Source organism: Hydra vulgaris, chromosome 03 (assembly GCF_038396675.1).
Source record: "Hydra vulgaris chromosome 03, alternate assembly HydraT2T_AEP".
In the NCBI taxonomy this organism is placed as follows: domain Eukaryota; kingdom Metazoa; phylum Cnidaria; class Hydrozoa; order Anthoathecata; family Hydridae; genus Hydra; species Hydra vulgaris.
The window spans coordinates 18,224,983-18,237,043 of NC_088922.1; the positions used below are offsets into that span (position 1 = coordinate 18,224,983).

The 12,061-nt window shown below is 28.6% G+C and overlaps 1 protein-coding gene across 1 annotated transcript in view; it reads left to right on the forward strand.

Moving 5' to 3' along the window:
• The window catches only part of LOC136077670 (uncharacterized), a 50,318-nt gene extending 41,986 nt beyond the window's left edge, over window positions 1-8,332 (forward strand). Inside the window, exon 4 of the mRNA XM_065791908.1 lies at window positions 4,420-8,332. Within this exon, the coding sequence (XP_065647980.1) occupies window positions 4,420-8,168 (3,749 nt within the window). The 3' untranslated portion in view covers window positions 8,169-8,332. The remainder of the gene's footprint in view (window positions 1-4,419) is intronic.
• Window positions 8,333-12,061: the final 3,729 nt, after the last annotated feature.

The following is a 12,061-nucleotide window of genomic DNA, read 5'->3' on the forward strand; positions in this document are numbered from 1 at the left end:
TCCAAAAATCAAAGAAAAACTAAAAATCAGAAAGAAACCTGGTTAACCATCATTAGATGTAGATCAACCTCTTCTTTTGAAGGCAATTATGGATATTGCTCTCCATGGTTCATCCGTTAATGTTTGTTAATATTGTATTTGTTAGAATTGCACTATTGTAAATATCCTTGAAACGTTAACAACTATTTTCAAGATTTGATTTGAATATAATTTACGAAGTAAATCTCGTTTTCTGTAAATCAGTTAATTACGTCCAAATATATTTCTTTATTATTTTGAGCATTAAAACTCTCGACGAATTAACATCCGAGATGAAAAAAATTGGATTTGCAATTAGCAATTGCGCCCTCTATACTCGTCTACTTCCGAGAAGTTACGGAACATTAGAAGGCAAAAGGCACGTCAAAACAGTCCCTGTTAGATTGATCAGTCCTCAGAACCAATCTCATTTAAAAAAAGTTGACGGACTCTTTTGCAGTTCAACTATAAAATATGTGGAAGAAGTTTGTTCTATTTTAGGGCCAGATAAAGTGTGTTTCATTAGCCAAGACAACAAGGCTAGAGTGCCAATTGGAATTACAGCAGTCAAAAAACAAGCGCCGTTGTTGATGCATTTGGAGTACCGGGTAACTATCCCTGACCACGACTGGGTTGTGGCTGCTAAACACAAGCTTATACCATCTGTATACGCTGGAATTACGATCAAAAAAGATAGTCTCGAAAAAACAGATGCTGCTACTAATTAAGGACCTACCTACATTATTGTTCAATCTGGAAAAAACACATCCTCGACCGCCTTCGCTCATGGCTTAGACTTTCTGCGGCTCTTGGATATCAAAGAATTCGACTCCATTACCAGAGATCCTCAACTATTATGGTTAAGCCTATCGTTGTGTTTAGCGTCGATAGAGGACCCGACGAAAATCCCAGATACCAGAAAGTAATTGAAATCGGGATTCACCATTTCTTGAAGAATAACCTTGACGCTCTTTTCATCATGACGAACGCTCCAGGCCGCAGTGCATTCAACAGAGCTGTGCGACGAATGGCACCTCTAAGTAAAGAATTATCTGAGGTGATTCTTCCGCACGAACATTACGGAACTCATCTTGATTCTTAAGGTAGTTACAATGACAAAAGTTAATTTGTAAAAATAATAATATAATTTTTAACCTATAATAACCAATATATCTTTTTAAATCAGGCGGGACAATAGATGAAAATTTAGAAAAACAGAACTTTGGTTTTGCTGGACAGGCTTTGGCTGATATTTGGTCTGATCTACAAATTGACGGTTATTCAACCATTGCAGAGTATATTAATCCAGACAAATCAGAGCTAGATTCAAGGAGCCTTTTATTACAAGATCAACGTTAGATTGCCGATCATCTTTGTACAATATTTTACTCAAATTGTGAAATGTGAAAATCGTTCTTGTTTTCGGACTATTAGAAGCTCTTACTTTACTCTAATTAGAGCAAGATTTCTTCCGCCACCTGTCCCTTTCAACCAAACGAGAGACGGGCTCAAAGCAGCAGATGTCTCAGAAGGAGCAAAAGAATTGTTTCCATCATCCGTCTTTATGCTCATTGCATCAAACATTGAAAGTATTCTTCCTCGTACTGCCAAAGTATTTCCAATTTTGCCGTATGATGCGTTTTGTCCATCAAATCAGTCTAGCCTAGCTGATAGAATCTGTAAAAAGTGCAATATCTACTTTGCCTCTCAAGCTTTGTTAAAAAAGCACGTTTCTATCCATTCTTCTGATATAACACTCCCTCTAATCAAAGGGTTAAACCTGTTCGTATCGCTGCCAAGCGTCAGACAGAATTTTTGGCAGTCATCGCCATGCAGAAGAGTTTGGAAAACTGCTGAATGGTTAGATGAAAACGAAGTTGACGCAACGAATTTGATTGTACCTCAAGAATACGATATCCTTTTAGAGCGCGGAGAGCATTCACTACCTATTGTTTCAATCGATAATCACTTCAACAACCCATGGGAAGATTATATTAAAGATATATAATACTAATTGCTTAGTTGATTATTTAATCAGATATCGACTATTATATAATATAATTTGATGAGATCTACTATTATATAAATGTATAATTTAGTCAGAAAAAAAATCAATGGTTTTTAAGCATTTTTATTGTTTTTTAGGGGGGGAGTACTTAAAACTGACATCATATATAACAGGGGGTTGGCCAAAAATTGACAGTTTGACAAAGGGGGGAGAGGGAGTCGAAAATTTCAGAAAAAATACTGACATCATTTATGGATGACCCCTATGTTGTATTTGGAGGATATTTTTTAACGTTTTAAAGATGTGACTTTTTGAAAAGTAGTAAAGAAACGATTCCGTTTAATTTAAGCATTTACTCAAAACTTTTGTAGCGGTTAAATTAATTGACAAAATGTTAGGTGTTATTAATAAACAAAATGTCGCCGTTGGACGGTTTAACCTAACTCTTTGTTTGAAATCCATAGAACGAATATATGTAAAAATATATTAAAAAACTATATATACTGCTTCTTCAGACCAGTTTATTTATTCAAACTGGCAATGAAGATGAACATAAATCAGTTTTGCTAAAATTTTCTAACCGTATGCGCAACGAGGTACGCGAGGAAATTATTAGGTATTTAAATATTGCAGAAAGATTTATTAAGATGCATAATAGTTTGTGATAATAAATTGATCAAAGATGCAACTTAGGGAACCGATGAGGATATAATAGGATGTACTTCATTTATGAAGGGGGAGGAGGGTTAGCTATTCAAAAATATACAGTAAATATGGAGCGAAAAAAAAGATACAATAACTGAAATTAAACAACAATGTTTAAAATTCGTGAGAAAAATACATAAGTAAATGCACTAGATTTTCAACTGTTAATCACAGCGTCAAAATGGATTCCAGATGATTTGTCTAGAAATATAGAATAATTGCTTAACTTATTAAGCCGTAAACTGCATGAGTAGGTTATCCTTTTTTTTTTTTGCTCCATGTTTGCTATATACTTGGATATGCCTACCTCCATAAATGATGCACATCCAATTACCATCGCATTAGTTGCCCATGTCGCATCTTCAAGCATTTTAATTTTACAAGTATGTGTTCCAATTAGCAGATTCAAATATCCCTTTATTTCGTCCTGAATTTTGTGAATCCATATAGTTAACAACTTTGTTTCTAATTGGCTTATGTTCATCTTCCTTTCCAGCTATGATAAAAGAAACTGCTCCAAAAATTGAGAAAAAAACTCCTTTAATTCTATGGATTCCCCTTGGATAAAAAATTAGATTGATACTTCCAACAACAACTTGTATTTCCTAACAATTCCCAATTTTTCTGCAATTGATTTTCTCATATCAAAAGTTGCACATTTTGCTATTATTTCATTTGAAACATTTACACTGCTTTAATGTCGAGTATTGACGTATGTGTGCTTGATTCCACGTCATTGATAATTGGTTTAGTTTTAACATTATCATCATTTGATAGTTTTAACAATATATATGCCACTGCATTAATAGATTACAAATGTTTCAATATTTTTATTTAAATACTCGCTTCTTTATTGCTTTTCAAGAAACCCCATTAATTAAAAAGTTTAAAAGTATTCACAAAATACAACGAAGTTTGGTTGCAAAAATACATTTGCCGCAATATATTTTATGGGAATAAAAATCTCATAATCGGAGTAAAAATTTAATATGAGATTTTTACTGGGGAGTAAAAAAAGCACGGGAGTAAAAATCTCATACTACACCGTTACCAATAGAAATCGTTTGTTTTTATTTTTTTCTTTAAAAATGGCAGATATATACATATCTATATATCTATATATCAATATCTATATGTATATATATATATATATATATATATATATATATATATATATATATATATATATATATATATATATATATATATATATATATATGTATATATATATATATATATAAATACATATATATATATATATATATATATATATATATATATATATATATATATATATATATATATATATATATACATATATCATATATATAATTATATATAGTCAAAAAATAGTAGAATAAAGTAGTGAAATAATAAAATGAATGTCCAATTATATAAAGATAAAACAAAAAACAACACGTTTGTACGCCGTTTTATGAGTTGAAGCTTTTTTATTCACGCCTTTTTCTCTTATATGAGCAATTGCTCAGAGTAAAAGCTTTCGGGTGCAAAAAAAGCAGTTGCTCAAAATTTTTATTCACGTAATTTGTCCTATTACTCAAAAAACTTGGAGTAAAAGCATCATTTTATTCAACCGGCCTAATACGCAAAAAAATATAATTATTTTAGGCCGTTAAACTTAAGATTTATTGTAAATTTAGTGTAAATTTTGTCTATGATTTTTATAGCGATTACTATACGTTCAATATTTGGTGTCCAACCTTCTGTAGAAAATCTATTTTCCCGTGAAAAAGAACTCAATGAAATTCATCAATATTTTAGCAAATTACAAGATACAAAAAAGTCAATCTTAGTATTGTATGGAATGTCCGGTGTCGGAAAGACACAAATTGCCAAAAAATATTGTGAAATTTATCATAACTTTTATGAAAATTTTGTTTGGATAGATGCAGCATTCGGGAAGTTACAAACTTCAATGAATAACCTTGCCCAAATATTAGGGTTCATTGTTCAAGATTCGCAAAGTGATTCGTTTAATATTGAAGTGGTTGTTGAAAAAATTCACAACTATTATAAAAATGAAAAGACTTTGTATATTTTTGACAACGTCGATGATGAAAGTGTTCGAAATTTGGGAATGTACATTTCAAGGAGACCAAATGCTTTTACTTTAATTACCTCTCAATGGCGAATGTGGTCAAGTAATGTAAAGCAAATAGCCATTCATGTTTTTTCTTCTGAAGATGCCTTCACTTATGTAAAAATGAATATTAAAGAAAACACAGACAAAAATCTAGAAAAACTAGTTAAAGAACTTGCTTATCATCCATTTGCTATTACTCAGGCAATAAAATATATAAAGATGCATAAAGTTTCGATAGAAAAGTATATAGATCGATATAAATCAGAGCCCTTAAGAATACTAGACAATGATATCTTTCCAACCGAAGAAGAATCAAAGTCTGCAATAAAAGCAATCACTTTAGTTTTAGTTAAGTTAGAAAAAACTAAAATTATTCCATTAAAAATACTAAACTGTTTATCTCATTGCAATGGTCAAAGCATAAGTAAAGAATTTATTACACAAATCTCAAAACAAATGACAATAAATGAAGAATACTTAATAGATGAAGCCATTGGATTACTGTTGAGTTATTCCTTACTAGATAGTTTTGATGATGAAAAATATTCTATGCATGATCTGACACAGTTGTCGTGTAGATATTTTCAAAGTAAAAACTTAAGTACAAATACCTATCTTGATCTTATTGAAAATTATTTTAAATTTGAGTTGAATGAAGTAAGAGATCATGTGAATTATGGTAAACATTTTGTTTTTCACTTTCTTTTCATGTTTCGTATAAACAAAAAGAGAATGTCAAAAACCTTCCATCATATGACATCTTCTATTAAAGATTTATTAATATATAAAGGTTTATTTCAAGAAGCAATTGAAATATTAAAACATGTTAGGCAATTTAGTATTGAAACCTATGGAGAAAATAATGAACTCACACTTGATGCAAGACATAATGTGGCAATCTGTTTGTACGAAATGGGCAAATATGACGAAGCTTTAGAAAATTATTATTATGTTGATAAAAAACAAACTGAAATTTTAGGTATAAACCATACATCTACAATGACAACAAAAAATAATACGGCAAACTGTTTACGCGAAATTGGAAAATTTAACGAAGCTTTAGAAATGTATTATAATGTTGATAAAATACAAACGGAAATTATAGGTATCAATCAACTATCTACGCTGACAACAAAAAACAATATTGCACTTTGTTTAGAAAAAATGGGAAAATATAACAAAGCTTTAAAAATTTATTCTACTGTTGATAATATACAAACTGAAATTTTAGGTACCAACCATCCATCCACAATCACAACAAAGCATAATGTTGCAAGTTGTTTGTATGAAATGGGAGAATATAACAAAGCTTTAGAAATTAATTATTATGTTGATAAATTACGAACTGAAATTTTAGGTATTAGCCATCCATTTACATTGGCAACAAAAAATAATATCGCTATCTGTTTGTATGAAATGGGAAAATATAATGAAGCTTTAGAAATCAATTATTATGTTGATAAAATACGTACTGAAATTTTAGGTATCAACCATCCATCTACATTGACCACCAAACATAATATTGCAGGCTGTTTGTATGAAATGGGAAAATATAAGGAGGCTTTAGAAATAAATTGTTCTGTTGATAAAATACAAACGGAAAGTTTAGGTACCAATCATCCATATACAATGGCAACAAAAATTAATATTGCAAATTGTTTAAACAAAATGGGAAAATATAATGAAGCTTTAGAAATTTATTATTCTGTTGATAAAATTCAAACTAAAACTTTAGGTATCAACCATCCTTCTACAATTGAAACAAAGCATAATATTGCCATCTGTTTGTATGAAATGGGAAAGTATAACGAAGCTTTAGAAATTTATTATTCTGTTGATAAAATAAAAATTGAAGTTTTAGGTATTAACCATCCATCTACAATGACAACCAAACATAATATTGCAGGCTGTTTGTACGAAATGGGAAAATATAATGAAGCTTTAGAAATAAATTATTCTGTTGATAATATACAAACTGAAGTTTTAGGTATCAACCATCCATCTACAATGGCTACAAAAAATAATGTTGCTAATTGTTTAAGAAAATTAGGAAAGTTTAACGAAGCATTAGAAATTTATTATTCTGTTGATAAAATGCAAGCTGAAATTTTAGGCATCCACAATCCATTCACAATAGAAATAAAGCATAATATTGCATTCTGTTTGTACGAAATAGGAAAATATAAAGATGCTTTAGAAATTAACTATACTGTTGATAAAATAAAAACTGAAAATTTAGGTACCAACCATCCATCTACAATGGAAACAAAACATGATATCGCAACCTGTTTGTATGAAATGGGAAAATACAATGAAGCTTTAGAAATTAACTATTATGTTGATAAAATGCGGACTGAAGTTTTAGGTACCAACCATCTTTCTACAATAGAAACAAAGCATAATATCGCAATCTGTTTGTACGAAATGGAAAAGTATTGCGAAGCTTTAGAAATAAATTATACTGTTGATAAAATTAAAACTGAAGTTTTAGGTATTAATCATCCATCTACAATAGAAACAAAAACTAATATTGCTGACTGTTTGTACGAAATGGGAAAATATAATGAAGCTTTAGAAACTTATTATTCTGTTGATAATATACAAACTGAAGTTTTAGGTATCAATCATCCTTCTACAATAGAAACAAAGCAAAACATCGCAATCTGTTTGAACAAAATAGGGAAGTATAACGAAGCTTTAGAAATCAGCTATACTGTTGACGAAATTAAAACTGAAATTTTGGGTATCCACCATCCATCTACAATAGAAACAAAGCATAATATTGCAATCTGTTTGTACGAAATAGGAAAGTATAAAGAAGCTTTAGAAATTAACTATTCTGTTGATAAAATAAAAACTGAAACTTTTGGTACCAATCATCCTTCTTTAATTGAAACAAAACTTAATATTGCAATTTGTTTGTACGAAATGGGAAAGTATAATGAAGCTTTAGAAATTTATTATCAAGTTGATAAATTATTAACTGAAACTTTTGGTATCAATCATTTATCTACCATGACAATAAAACATAATATTGCAGGCTGTTTGTACGAAATGGAAAAATTTAATGAAGCCTTAGAAATTTTATACTATGTTGATAAAATAAAAACTGAAATATTAGGTGTCAATCACTCATCTACTATAGAAACAAAATGTAGTATCGCAGGCTGCTTGTACGAGTTGGAAAAATTTAATGAAGCTTTAGAAATTTTTTATTATGTTGATAAAATGCAAACTGAAATTTTAGGTATTAACCATCCGACTACAATGGAAACAAAAAATAATATAGAAAATTGTTTGTTCGAAATAGGAAAATATACTGAGAAATTTTAGAAAAGCCTTTAGAAATTAATTATACTGATAGCCTTTAAAAATTAATTATACTGTTAATAAATAAAAAACGTAAATTTGAGGATTCATCTATTTACGATTATAACAAAACATTATTGTTGCAAGCTGTTTGTACAAAATGGAAAAATATAACGAAGCTTTAGAAATTAATTATTATGTTGATAAAATAAAAACTAAATTTTTAGGCCCCGTCTACAATGTTACAATCCCCGTCTACAATGTTAACTAAACATAATATTGCAATCTGTTGAATCTTATTGGGAAAAAATATTGAAGCCTTAGAAATTTATTATTCTGTTAATAAGATAAATTCTGAAATTTTAGATATTTAGCATCACATCAACTGTCATTACAGTGACAACAAAAAATGCTTTGCAAATTATTTGAGTAATTTAAATAATGTTTAAATATAATAAAGTTTTTCTATACAGGTAAAATACGTATATTAAAAAAAAATTCATTTATTATTATATAATATTTTATAACATTTAATATTAGAGTTATTAAAACCGAACTTTCTTTTAATTTAAAAAATCTTTATATGTCTTTAAATAAAATCATTTTATTAAACTGTGGATGCAAACCAATTTTGTTTTTATTGAGAATATCGTAAGTAAAATTTTCTCTAAAACAAAATAAAGGATTTAAGAGATACTTGTTAATAAAATAAAAGATTCGAGAGATACGCGTTAATAAAATAAAAAAAATTCGAGAGATACGCGTTAATAATCTTTTTTAAGAGTTAAGAGGAGTGCATATCTTTGGTTAAAAACTCATGATCTAAATCATGGTCATTTATTTCAGGAAACAAATTTTTACATGCAAGCTCTTCATTAATTTTATTAACCATGACCATGACCATGACCATGACCATGGCCATAACCATAACCATGACCATGATCATAACCATGACCATGACCATAACCATGACCATGACCATAACCATAACAATTTTATTGATCATGAGGAATTTAACATTTTTTTGTCAAGAAATCGTTAACACTTTTGAGTTCATACCTATAACAAAATCTCTAAACACTTTTTAAATTTTTTCAACAACTTTAATAACACTCGATTAACTTTAATAAGACGGTATATTTAATCGACCAAAATTTTTTAAATTTATGAAAGATAGCCTAGATGATTTGCAAAATACTGTGTACTCATAATCACAAACTAAACTATCTGGTAGGTTAATTGCTTCTGCACATATGCAACCAGTTATTTTCTTTTTAAGAGTTCTAACATTTTAACCAGCTGTGTAACCAAGTATTTCTTGTTTGTATATTGATGTTGAAATCCCTTCAAGACTGCTTGAAATAATTAAAAAATTTGAAACAATATTTTTATCTTCATCTTTAAATTCTGCCTCTCTGATTGGTGATCTGGTTTTACTCCATTTCAATGAAAATATTGAACTAGCTGAACTTTTTTTCAAAAGTTTATATTGTAATTTACATGCATTGAATCAATCAGAAAATTTCGTAAAATAATTTTTTTGAAACTTGACTTAAATTGAAAAAAATTTAGAAAAAAATGGAAAAAACACCATCACAAGTTATGCTGTGAACATTTATATCATGTTGAACACACAAACTAACTCATTTAATTAAAAGACAAATTAAGTTTGTTGTTGAAATCTTTTCACCTAGAACATAACCAAGAGGACATTTCCAATGACCTCGAAGTACAATAAGCATAAATACAATGGCCTGAAGAGCTATGCTATTTTGATCAAAAGCAGATATATTGTATCCATAATCTGAAAAGCCTTCATAGTTACCATTACATAGATTACAAACAAGACCTGATTTTAAATGCATAGAACCAAAGATCTGTGCACAATCTTTATATGCAATATCTTCAAATCCCTTTTGCTTTAAGTAAGAAAAAGCATTTTTGGAAGAACAATCAATAGATCAATAGTACAATCAATAGAACAACTTGCTAAAGGACGTATACAAAGCAAAGAAAATAATAGTCTGACAAAAATGTAAGCACCAAGATTTGGAGCAACTTTCTTTACTTCTTCTGAATATATGTGACCCCTAGGGTCTTTGCATTTAATCACTAGTTCAGATTTAAGCTAGTTACAAAGAAGACCAGAAAAGCTATTATCAAGCAGTTAAGCTGTGTTAGCTGATATAGCTAGTCACTCTCAAGTTTTTTAATAATTTCTGTCATTGTATTCATTATTAATTCTTCTCTTCTTAGCTTCTAGTTTTAGTGTCAAATTCTTATCATCTGACTATCTAGGGATTAGCACAGTGGAGTGTGCACTTAACGGTTAAGATAATGATTTAGTCTAAATTTTTTTGGATCGGTATGGTAGTTTGGAAGGTAGCGTAATGATTAAGTCTAAAACCTCTTAAAACTTTTAAATTAATAATGAAAAATAAACATGTTGCAAATTTATATGATTTAATATAATTCTTCATTTTATATTCAATTTCATCCAATTAAAATTGTATGGTTTAATTCGACTAATTTAGTTTGATGAAATTCTTCGTTTTATATTTAATTCAATATAATTAATATGGTTTAGTACAATTTTTCGTTTTATATTTAATTTTTGCTAAATTTTATTTAGTTCAATTTATACAGTTTAATAAATGGTGCATATACGGCAATTAAGGGAGTTGGTAAACCGGCATTTCAAGAATTACAAATTTAAATCTTCTTTAAAGTCAGAATTTGTGAAATTTGGATTAGTGAAATTTAGTTAATAGCTTAGTAAAACTAAAAAAAACACAAAGCTAGCTACTGGGTGCCTGAAAATCATGGTGCTAAAAACATAGATCGGCTGAATTATAGAAATGCCATGAATAAGTTAAAACTTAGAAAAAGAATCTACCCAATATGCATTTGTTTTTCAGAGCTATGCTCTAAATGTCTTTTAAACGTCTTTTAAACATCTTCTAGACATTTTAACATAAAGAACATTTGACGTCTATTAAGACATATAGAAAGCATTTTTTCAGAACAAATGCCAACCGGCTAAATTAACTTATTAGCTTATAAAATAACATTAAAAACACGTGCAGTTCATAGCCATCCATTTTCACATACACCAACTGACTATCAAGAAACACAACCACACAGTGGTCAGAAATGCTTGAATATATATATATACATATATATATATATACATATATATATATATATATATATATATATATATATATATATATATATATATATATATATATATATATATATATATATATATATATATATATATATATATATATATATGTATATATATATGTATATATATATTCAATCATTTCTGACCACTGTGTGGTTGTGTTTCTTGATAGTCAGTTGGTGTATGTATATTATATATTATTATATATATATTATATATATATATATATATATTGAATTTCTGGTCTTTGTCCAACTCTGTCCAATTCTGTAAAAGCTTCAAAGTATTGATTAAGAATCACTTAACCATTTATGCTTAAAATCATACCCCTACAATCCATTTTCAAAGTTAAAATAATTCGTTGGCAATCCTGAATTGCGCGGCAAATTTACGTACGTTGTCGTATTTTTTTGCGGCTAAATTTTCACGAAAAAATTAAAAACTAAGATAAAAATTTTTGATTAGGATATTGCACAAAAAAAGTTGGGTACGCTTGTCCAAAATTGTTTTTAAAAATGCTAAATTTTGGAAAATATTTTGTAAAAATGAACATTTTAATTCCATAGCTTAAGTTTTAAGCTTTCCAATGAATACCCAACTTTTTTTGTGTGCTTAACATTTTTTGTGCTATACAAATCTATATAAATCAAATCAATTAGTCTAATTCTATAGAACCAATGTAAATTAATTCTATAGCTTAACAGTTTAATCAAATTAAGTAAGTAGT